Genomic DNA, 20,248 nt, shown 5'->3' with positions numbered 1-20,248 from the left:
TACCCCTCTAGCCCTCTTGCCTGGCATTAGGCCATCCTAGGTGGTGCAACCATCTCAGCGTTTGTGCCACCATTAAGAGACTGTGGGCTCAATCACAGCTGCGTACGGCTGGAAGTCCAATACAGTATATTGACCATGGTCTCCATCTCCCCATCACTTAGCAAGATGCTAGCCAATGCAGTGATCTGTTAGCTGAGGTAAAAGAATTAGCAGTTGCTTTGAGTGTGTTGAGCTTTGGTGCCTGACGTCATGTGACATGGAGGAAACTTGTGCTAGCTGGTGTCCTCTTAGCTTGTTTGCACTGTGGAGACCTAGCTAGCTGGCAGAATTGGTCACTAAGAAATTAGCATTATAGTGGAACACATGCTAACAATGTAACTAGAATAGGACGCTCTCGTTCATGTACTGTTTATGCTAGTAGATATTAGCGCATTGTTGTACACAGGCCTTGCTGAAAAGCCCAAGCTTGCTTAGCCCTTGTATATCCTGTGAAGAGCCCAAGGCAACAGTTGTCCTTGACCTGTGTAATCTCATTTTGAGGGAGAAGAATGGGCCAGATATTACTGATTCAGCCACGACAGCAGAGCTAACCTCATTAAGTGAAGCCCTTCTGAGCTCAGCAGAGGAGCAGTAGGAAGACAGAGCTCATTGGTGTAGCTGGAGGGGGGGCCGGGGTCCCAGAGCACGGATAACGAAGGTGATGTGACCAGTGGTGGAAGCTAAAGGTCTGGGGTGGAAAGGAAAGGACATATTCTGAGAAATGGTGGAATGTGTGAATCACAGATCGACAGCAGCCAGCGTTCAGCCTAGGGATGCCAAGGAGGACATGGACAGCGGCATGTAGCATGTAGCAGGTTGTAGGACCTTCTCTTTTAGCTTTTTAGATCAGCCACAACATTAGTACCACTGACAGGTGAAGGGCATAACATTATTGATCTGGACAGATCAGGCAGCAGGTGAACAGGTGAACAGTTCTTGAAGATGATGAAGGTGATGAAGCAGGAAAAATAGACAAGCGTGAGAATCTGAGACACTTTGACTAGACGACTGGGTCAGAATATCTCCAGAACATCAGGCAGGCCAAAAGTGCTCCAAGGAAACACAACCAGTGAACTAGCGACAGGCTCATGGGTTCCCAAGGCTGACTGATACTAAAGGATCTGCGGCTAATGTTAGTCTTGGTGCCAGTACTACAGGTCTTGAGGAGTCCATGCCTCGATGGGTCAGAGCTGATTTGCTGTCACAAGGGGGACCTACTCAATATTAGGCAGGTGGTTTTCAGGTTAAGGCTGATGGGTGTATACTGTATTGGGGCAGTGGAGGCTCAGATATTTATGGCCTACTAAATCACATCAGTACACTGCAGGGTAGTTGTTTTGTGCATCTACTATTTTTTAACTATTACAGATCTCCTGAGATCCCCTCAGATCCCCTCCTGAGAGACTTGAGAAAGAACTTGCCTGTAGCCATCCTGTAGGCCTGTAGGCATCCATATAGTTCTGAACCTTCTAGTGCTGGCGTCTTCCAGGGCCTTTTATTATTATTATTATCACCAACATGATCCACCCTGCAGAAGAAAAAGCAGGAAACCATGACGTCAAAGAGGATGGTGGCTTACGTACGTGCATGTGTGTGTGTGTGTGTGTGTGTGTGTGTGTACGCTTGAGAACAAATTAATTGCAGAACACTAAATCTGACTGAAGCCAAATGAGAGATAATTAAGGCAATCTACATCAGCATGACAAAGCCCTGGTTTATGAAAGCTGTCAATGCTGAGGGTAGGGTAGGGTGGGGTGGGGTTGAAGGGGCCAGGGGGGGCGCAAATAACATAATGGCCCAAAGTGCCAACTTCAAACCATTAAGAGCTAAAGCAGGCTGACCTCTCTGACCTCTCTGACCCTGTCAAACGTTTAATATGTGAGCTGTATGGCAGACGCTGGGCTTTTTTCCCCCTCTACAATCCGACTGAGTGGAACTGCCGAGGTCATATCCATTCAGCCAGCTACCAAACCAGCTGAGGGTTTTTTTTTTGCAGTTTTTTATGACGGGAAGGTCAGAGAGGGGTCACGAGTGATTCATCTTCATTCACCTAACCGAAAGCTGAGCGACCTGCCTTTCCTTTTTTTGCTCTGTCACCGCTGCTGCTGGAACATGGAGCAATTGTCCGGGGGGCTCTGAACAATGAACGCCGGAAAATTTACCACCATTATTCCTTTTATAGATGGACGAGAGCCTGGAACAGACGGCCTGTGTTTCTCTCTCTCTCTCTCTCTGACTCTCTCGGTCTTGCTGAACGCATGCTGTCGGCTGTTGCTCATGTCTGAGTCATTGCATCTGTCATCTGTTTCATGCAGTAACTAACCCAACCCTACCAAACTCTGTAAAAATAACATGCTGCCTGAAGACCAATCAAACCCCAACTTTAACTTCAGGAACATCTCGTTCACTTCAGCCCTGTTAACTCTCTAACTGTGGACACCCCTGCTCATGAATGCATGCAGCGACTCTAAGTTGCACCCATTGCTGACAGCTGCACACGGAAAACAGAAGCACTGCCAATAGAATAGGACTCTCTGGAGCTAAACCTATTGCCGCCATGCTTAACAGCAGGCCTGGGCTAGAGGCTAGCATTGAGCTGTGGAGCAGTGGAAGAACTGTGTTCTCTGGAATGATGGTGGAGGAGCTCCACCCAGTACTTTTGTTTGGGATGTTGAGGTGGGGTGGTGATCACAATCCAACATCCTGAACGCCATCAAATCCTCACAGCAATGCTCCTTCTCCAAAATCTATTAGAAAGACTTCCCTGAACAGTAGAGACAGTAGAGCAGGATCAGCTCTTTTTAATAGCCTTGATATCAGAAGAAACCGTGAATAAGCCAGTGTCCCAATACTTTTGTCCACATAGTGTGCAAATGAAATCATCTGAATGGGGAGGCTCTGGCCTTGGGCAGCGTATCTGACTGAATTTGTCCAAAAGATCAGCACGTTTCCTCAGTTTATGGCTGGGAAACAGCTGAGAACGCTGCTCTCGCAGCTACAGATTTCACGGTCATCAGTTCAGGCCGTGTTGTTTTAGGGGCGTATTTTAGAGATGGGGCTAAAGGAGAAATGACATCACAGAGTTTGACTACTCAGCTACTAGCTGGCGTAAATGTCGCATGCACCTTCTGTTCTGGTTGGTTCCACTGACGCTCTTGCACTGTGCCAAGCTCTGATACTGTACTCAGACTGGACATACTGGGTTCCTACTGGAGCTTCACCGGGTCAGTGGAACGGTTCTGCTTGGTCTTGGTTGCATTTTGGACCATCTGACATCTGTTTGACCACTGGTGTCTCAGTCTGATCCGTTACCATGAGCATTTCTGTGTGCTGCTGGTGTTCAGGCCGGGCTGAGTCGATTCTCTGATTCCAGGCATTTGGAAGTCAAGAGTCGACTTCAAAGCTCGAGACTTGATTCCACACTGAGATACCAGACCAGCTATGGTACTTAGTGTTGACCAATCAGCCATAACTTTAAAAACCACCCTCGTGCCACCAAAACAGCTTTCACCCATCGAGACATGGACTCCACAAGATCTCTGAAGGTGTCCTGTGGTCCTGTGGACCTCCATGAGTATCGGTTTGGAGCCTTGGGTGCCCATGACCCTGATTCACATTAAGCACTGGTTTAATTGGAGCACTTTTGGTGGGTACTGACCGCTGCATGCCTGGGAACACCCTACAGGACCTGCCTGATGGTTTGTTGGGAGATGTTCTGACCCAGTCATTGTCTAGAACATCACAGTTTGGTTCTTGTCAAAGTGGCTCAGGTTCTTATGCCTTATTCAACACATCGCCTTCAAGAGCTGACTGATCACTTGCTCCCTGTGACAGGAGCCCCTGTAGAAGATGTTCAATGTTCATCATTTCACTTGTGGGTGGTTTTAATGTTATGGCTGATCAGTTAAGAATATGATAGATGTCGTTTACTGTGATTTTCCCTGGCCTGGGTGAGTTGAGTGGGACTGGACAGGTGTAGTGTAGTGTGTTCTGCAGAGTTTGCATGACTGTGTGATCTGTTGGTTGCCCAAGTCTAAAGAGTCACCTGACTTCTCTCTGCAGTTGCTAACAAGTCCTGCCGCCCTGACCTACCAGGTATGTTCAGGCCCTCAACCTGTTCCCTCCTCCTCCTCCTCCTCTTCCTCCTCCTCCTCCTCCTCTCGTCTTCCTTCTTACTTTCTTGTTTCTGTTATTTCTTGGCCTCTCACTAAAGCCTTATGAAAAAAAATCTGAATGGCATCCTTCCTTTCTCTCTGTCTAGGATTGGTTTGTTTGGACTTCTCTCACCTGTTGAGGTATTTTCCCCGACACATTATGTAGTTGCCCAATAAGGAAGGAAACAGAGAGCGATGCTATTGTAGATTTTTTGAATGTGGCTTGTGTACCTTCAGAGCGTTGGGGGGCTTAGCTGTGGGAGCGCAAGACGCCAAACCCTCTGCTGTCTTGGTCGTATGTCTGTATACACACAACCGCAGCTACTAACCCTCCATCTAACCATCCATCTAACCCTCCATCCCTCCTTCTGCACATACATCCCACCATCCACCCAACTGCTGACGATTTCAGACTTGGTGTTTCCATTATTTTCTATAGTTTGAGATAAACAAGGTCATTCAACGTGGTTTAATGTGGAGAATCTTACTGGTGGTGGTGATGAGAACCAGGGAACTCCAATATAGCCTATCTAGAATAATCACTGACTCTATATAATGTTCTATAGTTTAGAATACTGTCAATATAAATCAATCTGACAAGGGATCATATTGGGGTCTATTTTGAATCAACATGTCATTTATATCTAATCCACATCTCCATGAATCAATATATGGTTGTAAGTACAGTACCAGTCAAAGGTTTGGACACAACTGGTTAAATGTGTGCTAACTGTAACAATCGAGGGGTTGAGGGGGTTTAATATTGTCCAACACAGACTTCACAGAGCTGAGCAGAGCTTTCCAACATATCCATGGCAGAAAGACACCAAAGAAACAAAACTCAAAACAACAAGAGAGCAAAACAAACCATAAAGCACAAGGCCTACAATATCAGAAATACTGTTCATGCAAGCCAGACACAAACACCATCCACAGAGGGGTATAAGAACACAAAAGACAACAAGGAACACCTGAGAGAATAACCAGAGGGCAGGGCTACAAAGGAGGCACAGGTGGGGACACTAATGACAGAGAGGAGGCAAGGACAAAACACAACCGAGCCATGTGCTACTATTGCACTACTGCATGTGTTACTATCACACTGATCATTATTTAATTTTTTTTTTGATAAATGTTTTTATAGGAATTAAACATGACACATTAGTATTGTATTAACAATAATACTGCAATTCAAATAAAGTAAATACATAAATAAATCAAATAGAAATGAAGATCAAATATGGTAAACTGTAAGAATTCTAATATATATATACAATATATAGACGAGTGTCCAGACTTTTTACTGTCCTGCACCGAAGTGGTGGAACGAACTTCTCCTGGGTGTCCGAACAGCAGAGTCCAACACTCGCTGTCTTCAAACCCAGACTGAAGACCCTCCTCTTCCGAGAGTACTCAGGCGAAGAGAAGAGTACTATGGTCTGCATATTGACTTGTGTTTAGTAGAGTCTAAGATTTAGAGGATCCTTGAATTTTAGTCTATTTAAACTAGCTGAGGTTCTTCTTCAGGAAACAGTGAAGCTCTTCTGTAAGTCGCTCTGGAGAAGACCTTCTGCTAAAGGCCGTAAATGTAAATAAATTTATCCATATCCACAGATATAGCAACATTAAAGGGCACAAACATCCAGCAATTTAATTGGATAATGAAAAGAAAAGGTCAGGGTTTAGGGCCGAAGCTAATGGTCATGTACATTGGCTAGGTACTGTAAAAAAGGGTCCCATATTTTTTACCATTTCTTCAGAATCTCAGACAACACACATCCGAGGTCTTAAAAACATCTGATCTAGCTGCGAGGGTGACCACACTAGGGTCGCCACCTTTCAGAAATGAAAGTAAGAGACGCCCACCATGGCTCCTCTGGGCTGTGACCACCACGGGCTCGACTACAAGCATTTTTAATTTTCTAGGAAATGTCTAAAAATTACTAATATATTTACTTATTAACTATTACTCCATTCGAATGATTTGTTCTTTAAATTGCCATATATATTTATATTGGCTAATACTACTGAATATGAAATAAATGATCATTTATTCTAAATTAAAAACTCAACATCCTAAACAATCAATCAAACCCCAATAGTCTACTAAAATAAATAAGCTATGCCAATTTTTACTACTTGCCTTGTCCAGCCAAGGATGAGCCTCTTCCCTCTCCTGCCAGTACTGGACATTTATGGAAATACGGAACACAATAGGTTCAATACAGGACGCAACATTTAAGAGCCAAATAAAGGACCATTCTGTATTTTGGACCGTGGGTGTGTGTATGTAAATAGCCATAATAGCCTTAATGAGAAAATCTCCTTTCAGAGAAACTCACAACTTAGCCTACTTAGCCTACCCAGTAACATCGGTGGATGCCAGGTGAGTACTCGTCACCATTTCCCATAATAACCCAGCTAACATGTGAATGTGGGGCCTGTGTGGAATCGCCTGGGACCCGGAAAGTTTTGTCCTCAGGTTCCACATTGGGGTCAGTGATGGGACCAGGCAAGGTTAAACATGGGCCTCATCTGGATTGTACACTGCATAGACGGTGCCTAGATGGGCTGTAACAATGGAACCCATTTGGGACAATCCCACTCAGAGCCCATGTCCACCTGGAATGCACCTGGATCCCACCTAGCTCACGCTCCACCCATGTGAGATCAACATGATGCATTACTTCTTGGGACATCTGGTTTCTTTAGAATGAAGTATCCACATCAAACCACTCTGAATGGCCTTGTTTACATCTTAGCAGTTGAGTTACGCAGAAATTCTAGTGATGAATCAGTGAATTCTCAATTAACTAGCAATGACCCAAGACCCAATTTAGATTCAGGACAGTGGTTCAGGTCAAAGAGTTTTCTGGGATGCTGCTTCTTTGGCTGTGGTGAATGATTAGCATTGCGCTGGTAATTCAAGCTGGTCTTGAAGAATCTCTATGTGCAGCTGGGCTTCACCAGGCTTCACCAGGGGTGGAGAGCATGAGATAAAGAAGATTTGAGAACATCCAAATGGTGGAACGCCACAAGTAGATATGCATATGTGCTCTGGTTTGATTGGGCTCTGCCATTGGTTGGAGCATCTGTCCGTCAACATCTCTACTGCTGTACGCTTTGTTTCTTTGCTTTTATGGCTGAAAGTTTACGGTGATGCACATCGATAGCATGTGAGGAACGCTCCTGGTGGTGTGCAGTGCTCAGCGGGCTCAATAGGTGGTTCCTCAGAGAAGATCCAGGGTACTGGGTATCTGCTGTACCATCCAGCGCTATGCTTTCTGCAGTGAGATTAGCTGTTCCAGACACTCACACTTGCTTATGCACCCTCTGAAGGAGCTGAGAAGCAACAGGAAGGCCTCTGCTTGAATGTGCAGCAGCTTTTGTGAGCCAGGTGCACTTAGATGCGTATGGATGTTTTAATGGTTCTGAAACCACAGCAGTGATTCTCTCTCTCTGTTCACGCAGCTCGCCGCCCAGGTGCTCGACGATCTCGAGGACGAGGACATCGGATTCGGGCTGGTGGATGAGAAGAGAGATGTTGCTGTTGCCAAGAAACTGGGTAACGGCCTTGCACTGCAATCTCTGAATCCCAGCTCAATAATCGTGTACTCTGCTCCGGTACTCGGTCAGCATCACGCTCTCCTCTCCGGGCGGTTGTAAACACACTCAAAGACGAGATTAAAAAAATCACTCTTCCACCTTCAGCCTTTCCCAGATTCCATGGGCTGGTTTACAGCACCCTACAGTGCTGTATGTAATATCTGTGGAAAAGCTGAATCTGGACCAGAAACAGAACACTTCCCTCTAGTGGCAGACCCATGAAACAGCACCTCTGTGGAGAACATCTATGGAAGCTTCTGATCTGGACCACATGCTCAGGTCTGGCAGATCTGTTGGCAGTTTTAGAAGACAAACGTCCGTGCTAAGCAGCCCCAAGTCAGGTCCGAGAGGTCTCTGAAGGTTCTCCTCAACACACACTGTACAGGCTGTGAAGAGGCATCAGAGGTTGCATTCATAAGCTTTCTCATGACTGAAGAACCCGAATCAGACTGAGTATCAGACTGAAGCAAGGAGTTCTGTAAACAATCAGAGATATTTGATTTAATTTCCAGGAAAACATCCATAAGCTTCAAAGTGAACTCCAACATCAGATCATTTAGAGCTCCACCTTTTCCCCTTTTTTATGCAAATTTGGTTCTGCTAATTAACCCACCAGTTCATAGCTCCCCCTAGCAGGGTAAGACTTAACACACACCTCCTCTATTACATGTAAAGCCAGCCACCACCTCTTTTCACACTGCCACCGGTCCCCAGCCCCACTGCACCATCTACCCCGACCCCTGGGCTGTAGCGGTAGCACATTATGCCGCTGAAACACTCTGAGCCACTTGGAGCCCCTAGAGCCCCTAAACATGTATTTACGCTGGGTAGTCAGACTGAAATCCGATTGCTGTGTGGGACGGAATATGCAAATTCGTTTGTTGCACAACAGTTATTACTGGTGTTTCCTTTGTACAGGGAGGAGTTTGGGTCGTTCTGGGAGGGGTTTTGGTTGTACTGGGAGGGGTTTTGTTGATACTGGGAAGAGTTTGGGTCATACTGGAAGCATTTGGTTTACTGGGAGGGGTTTTGTTTGTACTGGGAGGGGTTTTGTTGATACTGGGATTAGTGTGGGTCGTACTGGGAGGGTTTTGGGTCATACTGGAAGGATTTGGTCGTACTGAGAGGGGTTTTGTTAATACTGGAAGAGGTTTTGTTTGTACTGGGAATAGTTTGGGTCATACATGGAGGGGTTTTGTTCATACTGGGAGGGGTTTCGTTCATACTGGGAGGGTTTTTTGTTTGTACTGGGAGGGGTTTTGTTCATACCGTGAGGGGTTTGGGTCAGAAATCTGGGGGAGATGCTTCCACACTTAGACACACGTTCAGTCTGAGAAGCTGCTTTCCACCATCCCAAAGTCGTCCCAAACACCTTTAATGATGTTGAGGCCTGGACTGGAACATGGGGTGGTTCTGAGAGCAGCAGCAGCTTCAGTAGTTTGATCTTCTTCTCACAGTGGAAGGAGCTTGATGTGCTCTTCTCTGAGTTCTGGACAGGACTGTATCTCACACTTCTAGAGTAATCTTCAAAGTTGCTATAAAAGGTGCTGGTTTGACCAAAGGTGCTTCATTTTGGACAGGGTTGGAGGAGGTTGACAGCATCTACATCTTTGCCGATGACGAGATCATTGAGTATGATGGACAGCTGGCGGCAGACACACTTGTGGAATTCCTCTATGACGTGAGTGTTTCTGATCTGGCTCTCCAGCCTAATTCCATTACTGCATGGCCAGCAGGTATCTGCTCAAATTCCATTCATCTGGCCTAATCCAGAACCCTGGTGTGAAGCTTTGAGGTCAGAATCAGGAGATGTAGAAGGAGCTGTCATTTAAAAACGTTGCCAGTTATCGAGAACTTGTTGGTCTCATGTTCCTCAGGTGATTGAAGATCCAGTGGAGATCATTGACAATGAACGGGAGCTGAAAGGTTTCTTTAACCTGGATGAGGACACCAAGTTGGTGGGGTACTTTAAGGGCGAGAATTCCCGCCGTGAGTATTGACCAGTGATTGGTCTCTGTACAGTTGTCTTTACAGATGTTTACATGCTGAGCGTTGAGACTCTTTATGTTCTTTATGTTTCAGATTTTATTGAGTTTGATGACGCAGCTGAAGAGTTCCATCCCTTCGTCAAGTTCTTTGCCACTTTCGAGCCCAAAGTATGCTCTAATCAGAAACACAACCAGTAAAATGAAAAAGACTTCAGTTAGAGATGGCCGGTCCTCTCATAACAGCTTAACAGTGCATTGATAAAACTGTATGAATGACAGTATATATTAAAAAGTTATAGATATAGATTTAGTATGACGCATTTTCGTATACGTATTTTTGACGTATATCAAAATATAGTAATTTCAGATATGTCAGCATATATATACACATAAGTTTTGAAACTCCTGCATCTGTGCAGATTGCCAAGAAGCTGAAGCTAGAAATGAACGAGGTGGATTTCTATGAGCCGTTCATGGAAGACCCCGTCACCATCCCAGGAAAGCCGTACACTGAGGCTGAGCTGGTTGACTACATTGAGGAGCATGAGAGGTTCTCTGGTTTCATCAGGATGATGTCAGACGTTTTTCAAAATAATGATTTTTCTCAAAATCCGGACTAATCCGGATATATGTATATACATACATACATACATACATATATGTATATATTTATATATATTTGAGAAAAGTCATTATTTTAAAACTCTGTATATATGAGTCAAAATATTTACTTTTAAGACAGTAAGCATATATTTAATTACAAGTCACACTCTTAAGATAATGTTAAATATCAAATATCAACATTGTAACTCATTAATTTTATTTACTACTAATTTTTATTAAAAAATAATTAGTCTGAAATGCAAATAACTAGATTATTTGAGAAATAATACTGTTAATAATATTTAATACTCAATAATAGTAATAATAATAATAATGATAATAATAATAATAAATACTTTATAAAATAACTGAAAATGTTGACATAAGCCGTTACTAAGTCAGAAATGTGACAAAATGTAATAAAAAATAAAAAAGAATGAAAATTAAAAAGTCATTATTTTGAGAAACGTGGAAATAAATTATTAATACTCCTCAGAGATTAAATGATCAATATTGAATTATGTCTAATATTTACAGATGAATTAAATCAGTATGTTGAAATTCTGCTGGCAGAAACAGAAAAGGGGAAATGAGGTTATTCTTCTGATTAAACTGGTTTAAAAAGTGTTTAATCTGCAGTGTTTTAATAAATGCCATGAGCTCAGAGTAAGTTCTGTACTGGAGTCTGAATCCGTGTGTCTCCTCCTTTCAGACCAACTCTAAGAAAACTGGAACCTCACAGCATGTATGAAACCTGGGTAAGCTCTGATTCCACCGAAGACACAAACTGACAGTAATTAATACATCATTTTTCTGAAGTTACTAAAAAGACAGAATCTCACATCTGACCTTTATTGACGGTTGAACACCAGAATGTGTTTTTTTTTTTTTTTGCTGTAGGAGGACGACATCAACGGGCAACACATTGTAGCCTTCGCTGAGGAAACTGACCCTGGTATACTGACCATCACAACCCCTTCATTACTAACAGTGATCAATATAAGACACAAAAACTCTTCTGTGACAAAAACACAATCCAGCTCAGTGTAGTAATGTCCACCTAAACCAATTTAATTACATTAATTCAATCACGAAGTAACCTAAATTATGAGGAATTAGGCTCTCTGAAAATACACACACATATATGTGTATGTATATATATTTATCTTGCTGAATTACTTTGACATGTTTATCCAACTAAACTCAAATAAATGTATCTATATTAACAATTAACATCTTCATAAACAATGATATCATAACTCTGCACTAGTATATGAGTGGGCACTGTAGCATTACTCAGCAGCCCAGAAAATGCTAACTAGCTCTTACAGACTTCAACACTGAGGTCAGGCTGCCAATCATTATGTAAAATATAACTGCACGCCTAAGAGAAGGTAGCCTGAGGGGGGTGACTACACACTGGTAGCCAGTATGCAAATAGATGGTCATGGTTGCACTGCCCAAACCGAAATGCAGTAAGCCCCAAACCATCAGTGGCCACAGAAATGAATTGTGGGCGTGGCCATGCCAGAAGAGACCTTGTGTGTGGAGATTTGAACGTAAATAAATGACACTGTGTCTACAAGACACAGTTGGTTTATGGAAAACCAGCAGCCACTCAAACCCCCTTATCTAAACTCTGCTGTTGTCTCATAATTTCCCTCCTTTAGATGGTTTCGAGTTCCTGGAAATCCTGAAGGAGGTGGCCCGCGAGAACACTGAAAATCCAGACCTAAGCATCATCTGGATTGACCCCGACGATTTCCCTCTGGTGAGAAGATCCACAAACCTAAATCCCTGATCCTACGTCTGATTCTAACACTTCAGGATCCTCCATGTAGAGAGTTTAAGAATATCTAACACAGCTCAGTGAAAAATGAAGGTAGCATGATCGGTCACTGATCGGTCACTGACCCCGGAGATATGATTGGACAGTCCAGCGTTTGTGTTTCCTTTATGACAGAGGGGGGGTTAAATACAGGCATGAAATGACAATGTTTGTTTACTACACCTGGCAGGTAACAGCGTTCAACCAGGTGTGTTTCAGCAGGGGGCTGTGTTAGATAATCCAAAAGGCTCATATAGAGCGGATATAGTGGGTATATTTGTTTATAAGAGTGTGTATATATTATGTGTATGTTTGTGTATAAGAGTGTGTTTATATAGTGTATGTTTGTGTTTAAGAGTGTGTACATAGTGCGTTTATGGTCCATGTATAGAAAACCAAGATGCCAGCAGGTTAGCTCCGCCCATTTGTGTTAGAGTAATGGAGCACATGAATAAAAACAGCCTGTTTAACACTGAGAGATAGAAAAGGGTGGAAAACTGACGTGTAAAAATGAATCTGGGCTGGTTTTGCTACACAGAGCCTCAAAAAGCAGCCCTGCCTTTCTTACGGGGAGGAAAACTAGTCCCCACACTCAGACTAGACTTAAACCTACTCTAAATGACTGTTAGAATGCAGGAAATGGTATTTGCATGCTAATAGCACCCCTTTGTGGAGAAGCATTAGCCTGATAAATACCGGTCATGTCTATGAGGAGTTTGTTCTGTTCAGATCTGGTGCTGCAGGGTGAACCGAAGCCGTCAGATGAAGGTACAGAAATCCTGATGTGGTTCTCTATGTTCATTTCCTTCAGCTGGTGCCCTACTGGGAGAAGACCTTCGGCATTGACCTCTCCTCTCCTCAGATTGGCGTGGTGGATGTGAAGGATGTAAGAGCTGCCCACCGGTCATCACTCTCATTACTACTCATTACTACTAATATCAGTTTCATTGGCCCCAAAATAGAACCCTGTGGGACTCCACGAGATGTGCTACACCCAGCGGTTATCAAATAATCAACAATAGTTTGTGCATGAGGAGTAACTGGATAATAAGGGTGGAGGTTTTGTCTTTAATCATTTCTGTGACTCGAGATCCTTCCCTTTCCCTTTCCCTGTATTTCACATTTGAATGCATGAAAGCTGAAGCATGCTGTATCTTGTAGAGCTTGAGCTCTGTGGAAACTAGCCGCTGTTGTCAGCTCAGCTCCAGATCTTCTAGATGTAGAACTGGAGTGTCCACTCATATCCGAGAAGGGCCGGGAGAGCTGCAGGCTTTCATTCTAAACAACCAGCAGCTAGAAGCCTGATTCTCCTTTTTAACCACTTAGCCTTTAGTCCTCAAACACGGCATCTCGCGTGATTATGCCACACCTGCCCTCTGTGGGTAAGACGGGTCACTCTGATAGCGTCTGTAGAAGATCAGCGGCTGGTTTGGTAAAATCTGTGTTTCACAGGCTGACAGTGTTTGGATGGAGATGGACGATGAGGAGGACATGCCCACCGCCTACGAGCTGGACACCTGGATCGAAGATGTCTTGGCGGGCAAAGTTGACCCGGATGAAGATGATGATGATGATGAAACTGACGACAATGAAGATGACGAAGACGACGATGACGACAATGATGATGATGACGATGATGATGATGAAGATGGCGACGACGACGACGATGATGATGATGATGATGAAGATGATGACGACGACGACGATGATGATGACGACGACGACGCCGATGACGACAATGATGATGCTGATGACAATGACGACGATGATGATGCTGACGATGACGATAACGATGATGATGACGAAGACGATGATGACGATGCAGATGATGACGACGATGATGATGATGATGATGCTGACAACGACGATAACGACGATGATGGCAAAGGCGAAGACGATGACGACGACAATGACGACGACGATGACGACGACGATGACGACGATGATGATGATGAGTAAACCCTTACCATCATCTCAGTGATCACTCTTGGTTGGCCGGCACCGGCCCATAGTCATCAAAACCCTGAACATCGAGTCAAGTTTAAAGTTCATCCTCAGATCTAGTCTTTGATCTTCTCCTAGTCCTCACCTCCAGTCTTCAGAAGCCTTGTGCCTTTCTGCAGGCACCATCAGCACCACCAGCACCACTCAGTCAGTGTGAACCCCTTACACCACTGCACAACTCTCTGGAGCTTTAGGAGCATTACTAACGGGGTCTTTTTCCAGCACCCTCCTGTATCTGCAATGACGGTCATCATTCATCACCTTTCTATGGTCCAAGCTCTCACTCTCAAACGCTCGCCTGCTGTTGGCTCAGCTGATCAGAAATAAAGAGAGAGCCCAGCCTGGAGGGTGGCTGTGTTTAGCCATGTTTAAGGGCTCTGTGTTAATATTTTTGTGAATGTATGTATTTATATTTATATGTTTTGTGAGACGCTGTACGCTCCTCTGTTCTACTGGCTATAAAAACACCATCGTATTTTATTACACTGTGGGAAAGGAGGAGCCAACTCTTACTAGAATGTCTTAATTCAACAAGGTTTGGAAAAACGATGGATATTCAACATGAGCTGAAGCGGAAGTTCAGAGTTGAATGAATTTGTTTAGTGTTCCACAAAGCAAAACGACAAGAACCTGAAGAAACAACAAATCAATCAGTGATCTGTCTTTATTTCAATGTGTGTGTGTGTGTGTGTGTGTGTGTGTGTGTGTGTGTGTGTGTTTTCTGAGTATATGAGATTATTAAGTAACTTAAAACATAATGTAAAAAATTGGTGCTTTTTACTCCCGGGCTCCCCCTGCAGGTGTGAAGTGAAATTCACTTTCACTCCACTGCAGTAAATACAAGTCGAGATTTAAAAATTATAAAAAATTATAAACATTAATAAAAAATACACATTTTATTAAACCTTTCAAATGTCTCATAATTCACACCTTTCAAATTTATTTAGAACATCCCCGAAAACTTTGGTTTTCCCAAATTAAATGAGACAAAAGTTTAATTATTGTCAATTAAAATAACCTTAATTAGTAAATATTTACTAATATGAGGTTGTTATAAGAATATAATAAGATTTACTCTGTTTTTACCAAAATGGGTAGTCATGGTCTATGATTTATTAGAGTCTGTGGTGAGAGATGGTGTGACAGGGTGAGGGAGGGGGAGGTGCCTGGCCAACAATCAGAGCTCAGGCACATGGTCTAGGCCTTGTGTAGTACCCAGTGTGCCCAGGAGAGGGAGGTTTTGGGAAAAACATGCTGTTTATTTAGTTTATTCAAGAAATAAAGTAGATCAGTTAGCTTGTTTGGCTGGACTTATGAAATAATTTCCTTAAAACATGTAAAAAGTCTAGAAATGGTTGATATTAATGAATCATATTGTTGCGACAACCTAAAGATAAGAAATATTGGATATTTGGGCTAGATTTAAGATGTTTTTTGCAGTCACCGAAGTCCCATCTATTGCAGACTGTGTCAAGATACTAAATACGTCCTCAGTGATTTTTGTGGACAAGGCATGTTCATCACTGGGTTTCAAACCATGGCAATCCATTGAAACTGCTAACCGTCCCTCCATTAGTCCAGGTAGATCATTTGTGTCATGACTGAGATCATTCTCTATTGTGTTCTTAATTTTTTTTTAGCATTCTTAGTCTGTCCTATTCGTTCAGTGGTCTTCAACCCTGCTCCTGGAGAGCTATCTTCCTGCAGACTTTGGATCCAACCCAAATCCACCCACCTGATCCAACGAACTACGACCTTCAGACACACTTGGTTGGCTGAATGGAGTGTGTTAGACTAGGGTTGAAGCTGAAAGCTGCAGAAAGGTAGCTCTCCAGTAAAAGGACTGATTGGAGACCACTGCTGTGGTTGGTCATCAACCTACAGCTTTTAGCATTAGCATTAGCATATGCCCTGGAAGACGCTGAAGTCTAAGCCATACAGGTCACTCAGGATCGATTCCAGCTGTTTCACTCCCACCTCCTGAACCCGACCGTTGTTATCAGGGCCGATGTAACCCGCTGAGCGCAGCGCACCGCTTTCTCCGAAACAGCAGAAGGCGCTCCAGTAATACTGAGCCACTCTCACACCGTCCCCGATGTGCTGGTTCCCAGGAACGACGCCGGTTACAACATAAGCTCCGTCACATTCCTTCTGCAGCAGAGCTGCCACGTCTTCCTCATAGCGGCGCCACTGGCCTCGGTTGAAGGAGGGCTCCTGGGGGGCAGCGTTGGTCAGGGTGGAGGTGGACAGCATGGTGTTCACGGTGTGGGTGTGGTAGACGGGGAACAGGTGGCCTTTGTCATAGCCTGAGCCATCGTAGTCTCTGTTCAGAGCCTGCCGCAGGCCTCGGTTGGCTGTTGGGATCTTGTTTTGGCCGCCCATGCACAGCATGGTTCCACCGTCCAGCTGCAGAGGGGAAGAAAGAGAGGTCGAGGTTGAGCTTTATGGTCCACATTCCAGGCCTTCATCTCCAATCAGGTTTCCCCTGAAGTCCAGACATTTAGCCAGTCCATTAAAATACACTAGGCCAGCCAAATGAGATACAACAACCAGCAGCCAATCAGAACAAAGCAAATTTACTTAGATTTACATTTAAGGCACTTAGCAGATCCTCTTCTCCAGATGAACGTACAAAAGAGCTTTGCTGTTTACTCTGAAAATACCCTTAGCTAGTTTGTATCGGCTAGGATCCAAAAGATACACCCCCCCTCCCAAACTACAATACCCAGCATGCATTGGAACCCCTAGATTGGTGAGAGATACATCCTGCCTGTTGCTAGACACTGATGCATAGCTAATAAATGCAGATGTGATATTTGGGAGGAGCATTTTTAACAGCCCCCCTTTAACAGTTAACGGCCGCAAAGCACGTGCAGCTTTTCAAAGGTTCCTCCCACCTTCACGTGACATCATAAGGAGGTTCTCCTTTTCTTTAAATGGTAACAAATCTTGCTCACGGCTACTCCGGGACCAACGAAAGAACCCAGAAGGTACGTTAACAACAGGTGTAGTGATGGTGAGGTTAACATTATGATTAGAGTGCCCCTTTAAAATCATTGACCCTTGGTCACATTAGCAGCTGTGTGGAAGGCGGTGAGGGCAGTTCTTCACTGATGCTCTTACCTGCGGTTCCACATTCCAGCGATCATCCCTCTCCACATCAGCACGATGGAATTCATAGGCCGAGTAGACAGGGATCTTGTTCCTGGTGTCGTACAGTGTGGCGTAGAAGTACTCTGGCCTCTCGTTCTGATCCAGAAGACACTGGCATATCTGCTCGTAACGATTATTGTCCTCTGGGTCCTTCAGCACGGTTGGATGGACTCCTCCGACAAAGAACTGCGGACACTGTGTGAAGGAGGTGACCTCTGCTAGCGAGATAGCCGGGAGGAGGAAGAGCAGAGCGGCAGGGCTATGAGGCATTGTGGTTGTGGGTAGAAGCCAAAAAGCACCAGGAAGCTGCAATCCTAGCTTCTTAAATACTCTAGATACACACACACACACACACACACACACACACAGGTGTGCATACACAGGAGAACCGAAGCTATTTTTATCAGTCGTGTTATTTATTGACCACCATGGCAATGAGGCTGCAGGTTTGTCTGGGAAAAGGCGCAGCTTGTTAATGGAGATATCTCTAAAGGCAGCTCTGTCACTCACAAGCTTATGAGGCCTGAGATTTCCATGAGCGCCTCAACTGGGCCGTGGAATCGCCACCTCGGTCTCACTGACATGCGAGCGACTGCCTTTTTACACTGGTCCATCAGCACCGGTTTGTTTATTATAGCCTCAGGCAACAGTGTGATGCCCGAAGCTTTTGAGGGGTGTTGCTGTAATCTGATCCTCAGCGTCTGTCAGTGAGGCCTGTGACTCTGCCTTCTTACCACTAGAGGGTGATATTGGCACTGTATTGGTATTGTGCAGTAGGGGTAGTAGGTACTCGGCCGTGGAATGCAGGTTAGCATCTACTAGAATGCAGAATATGTACAGTACTGTAATTGGTTGGTGTAGCTACCACACCACGTAGGAGTCTGGAGTTCGATTCCCAATCAGGGTGATTGTGCTGCACTACACCAATAAGGGTCCTTGGGCAAGACTCCTAACACTACACTGGCCCACCTCTGTAATACGAGTAACCTTGTAAGTCGCTCTGGACAACAGCGTCAGCTAAATGACATCAATGTATATGTAAAAGAGTATATAATGTGTAGTGGGCCAATAAATATGGATCAGTACATACAATAGAGCTACGAGTAATATATATATTTATTCTTTAAACATCAGAAGCAGAATCAGATTTATTGGCCAAGTATGTTCACACACACAGAATTAGTTTCTGGCTGTCAGCGTCTCTCTCTCTCCCTCTCTCTCTCTCGCTCTCTCTCTCTCTCTCTCTCTATATATATATATATATATATATATATATATATATATATATATATTAATTTACAGACAATACACAGAGAACAGTAGTACAGTAGTATACACAGACTACACCAGGAAATTTCTATACAGGGAGCTTTACAGTGTTCTTACAGTGTGTCTTCACAGAACAGCAGCCTGCAGCTCTATACAGATTAAATACTGTTACACAGCAGTGTAAACGTGTGTGAGATTTAGAGATTAGAGTTTATCAGTAATATCTGTGGCCTGTAGCTGATGATGGAGATCAGCTGTTGAGGATGCTGCTGGTCTGAGGGTAAAAGCTGTTCCTGTGTCTGACAGTCATAGTGGACCTAGTTCTGTAGCGTCTGCCAGACGGGAGCAGCTGAAAAAGGTTGTGACCAAGGTGCGAGGAGTCCGTAATGATTTCCTCTGGTTCTTAGGCAGTACAAGTCCTGAATAAAGGGCAGAGATCTGCCTGGCTTTTAGTAGGTTTAGAGATCTCAGTAAAAAGAACTCTGGGATTGTTTTTGTTTTTCTCGATCAGCAAGGCCAAATCCACTGAGAGAGCTTTAATGGGTGTCTTTCTATATTGACGCTGCTACTTTGTCTAGGGTTGATGGAAGGGTATTTTCTAGATCGTTTGTTAATTTAATGAGCTCCGTTTGGTCTGTCGGCGTGTAAGCTAAGGCCGATAGGGGTGGGAGGTTTTCAGTAAACTGTACAGCTGTCATTGTGGTTATTGTGCGCTTTAGACAGTGTTGGGGAGACAAATTAACATTTTGCCTAAGATGTAGCTCAAAGGAGATTAGATAATGGTCTGATATTACTGATCTTTGAGGTAGAGTATTTAGATACCCAGGGTCAGGACTAAATCTAGGGTATGGTTACAGTAATGTGTGGGTCCAGTTACGTTTTGTGTGATGCCGACAAAGTGCACAGCAGCTAATAATGATCTATATATATGGTAGTTTTCTTTCAGTCTTGTCATGTGTAATGTTTGAATCACAGACCAGACGCTTGTGGATGTAAAAGCTATGAACACATTTAATAAGTAGGAGCTTTTATAAACTAACAGGGCAGAGATCTGCAGAGAACACTGAGGAGATTTGCTGAAGATGCAGGGCCAGTAGAGCGCTCAGTTTTCAACAAGAACGTTAGCAGCACTAGTTTTTGCCATAAAGGGAATCTGGCAGGATTTTAGAATGAAAGGACCAATATACAGGTGAAGCTACAGGGCCAGGAGAGCACTCAGTCCACAAGTCACCAAGAAGAGGTGGTGGAACAAGCAGGTTTATAAATCCAGGGTTAAACCACACACAGGTGACACAGATGAGCGGGAAAACTGCTCGTGATTGGACGAGGGTTGACATATTCCCAAAGCCTCTGATTGAGGGGGATTATGGGAGTTGTAGTTGTCAGACTTGGAGGCAGGAAGGAGACCAGGAAGTGTGACCTAATTATTAAATAAACAATTATATTTTTGTATATACAACTTTTCTCCATAATGTGAGTCTGGCAGTTGTTCTTTATACTGTATCAGAATATCATGATAAATGGACCAATAGAAATGCTCCAACATGACCTGGAGTAAAATCTTTTACATTGACTTCCATTGAAAGTTCAGATGGTTTGTAAAG

General features: G+C 43.9%; 2 protein-coding genes across 2 annotated transcripts in view; one reads left to right on the top strand and one right to left on the bottom strand.

Moving 5' to 3' along the window:
- The window catches only part of casq1b (calsequestrin 1b), a 33,275-nt gene extending 19,098 nt beyond the window's left edge, over positions 1-14,177 (top strand). Inside the window, exons 2-12 of the mRNA XM_072670077.1 lie at positions 4,102-4,134; positions 7,665-7,758; positions 9,380-9,480; positions 9,677-9,788; positions 9,882-9,955; positions 10,207-10,337; positions 11,103-11,148; positions 11,291-11,345; positions 12,061-12,161; positions 13,030-13,104; positions 13,671-14,177. Of these exons, the coding sequence (XP_072526178.1) occupies positions 4,102-4,134; positions 7,665-7,758; positions 9,380-9,480; positions 9,677-9,788; positions 9,882-9,955; positions 10,207-10,337; positions 11,103-11,148; positions 11,291-11,345; positions 12,061-12,161; positions 13,030-13,104; positions 13,671-14,177 (1,329 nt within the window). The remainder of the gene's footprint in view (positions 1-4,101; positions 4,135-7,664; positions 7,759-9,379; positions 9,481-9,676; positions 9,789-9,881; positions 9,956-10,206; positions 10,338-11,102; positions 11,149-11,290; positions 11,346-12,060; positions 12,162-13,029; positions 13,105-13,670) is intronic.
- Positions 14,178-15,431: 1,254 nt separating this feature from the next.
- On the bottom strand, positions 15,432-17,645 carry LOC140546693 (endonuclease domain-containing 1 protein-like). Its single transcript, XM_072670076.1, has 2 exons — positions 17,346-17,645; positions 15,432-16,628 (listed from the first exon to the last, which is right to left on the bottom strand). The coding sequence occupies exons 1-2, from the start codon at positions 17,643-17,645 to the stop codon at positions 16,122-16,124; spliced, it is 807 nt and encodes a 268-aa protein (XP_072526177.1). The 3' UTR covers positions 15,432-16,121.
- Positions 17,646-20,248: the final 2,603 nt, after the last annotated feature.

Source organism: Salminus brasiliensis, chromosome 24 (assembly GCF_030463535.1).
Source record: "Salminus brasiliensis chromosome 24, fSalBra1.hap2, whole genome shotgun sequence".
Classification (NCBI taxonomy): Eukaryota; Metazoa; Chordata; class Actinopteri; order Characiformes; family Bryconidae; genus Salminus; species Salminus brasiliensis.
Note: the sequence above shows the minus strand (reverse complement) of the source record. Positions and strands in the feature narration are given on the sequence as shown.

What these genes read in the sequence shown, in the direction of transcription:
- LOC140546693 (XM_072670076.1), bottom strand. Translation starts at nt 17,645, where the DNA reads ATGCCTCATAGCCCTGCCGCTCTGCTCTTCCTCCTCCCGGCTATCTCG. An exon ending in GCTGGAATGTGGAACCGCAG is followed by an intron (nt 16,629 to 17,345) that starts GTAAGAGCATCA and finishes TCCCCTCTGCAG; the next exon opens with CTGGACGGTGGAACCATGCT.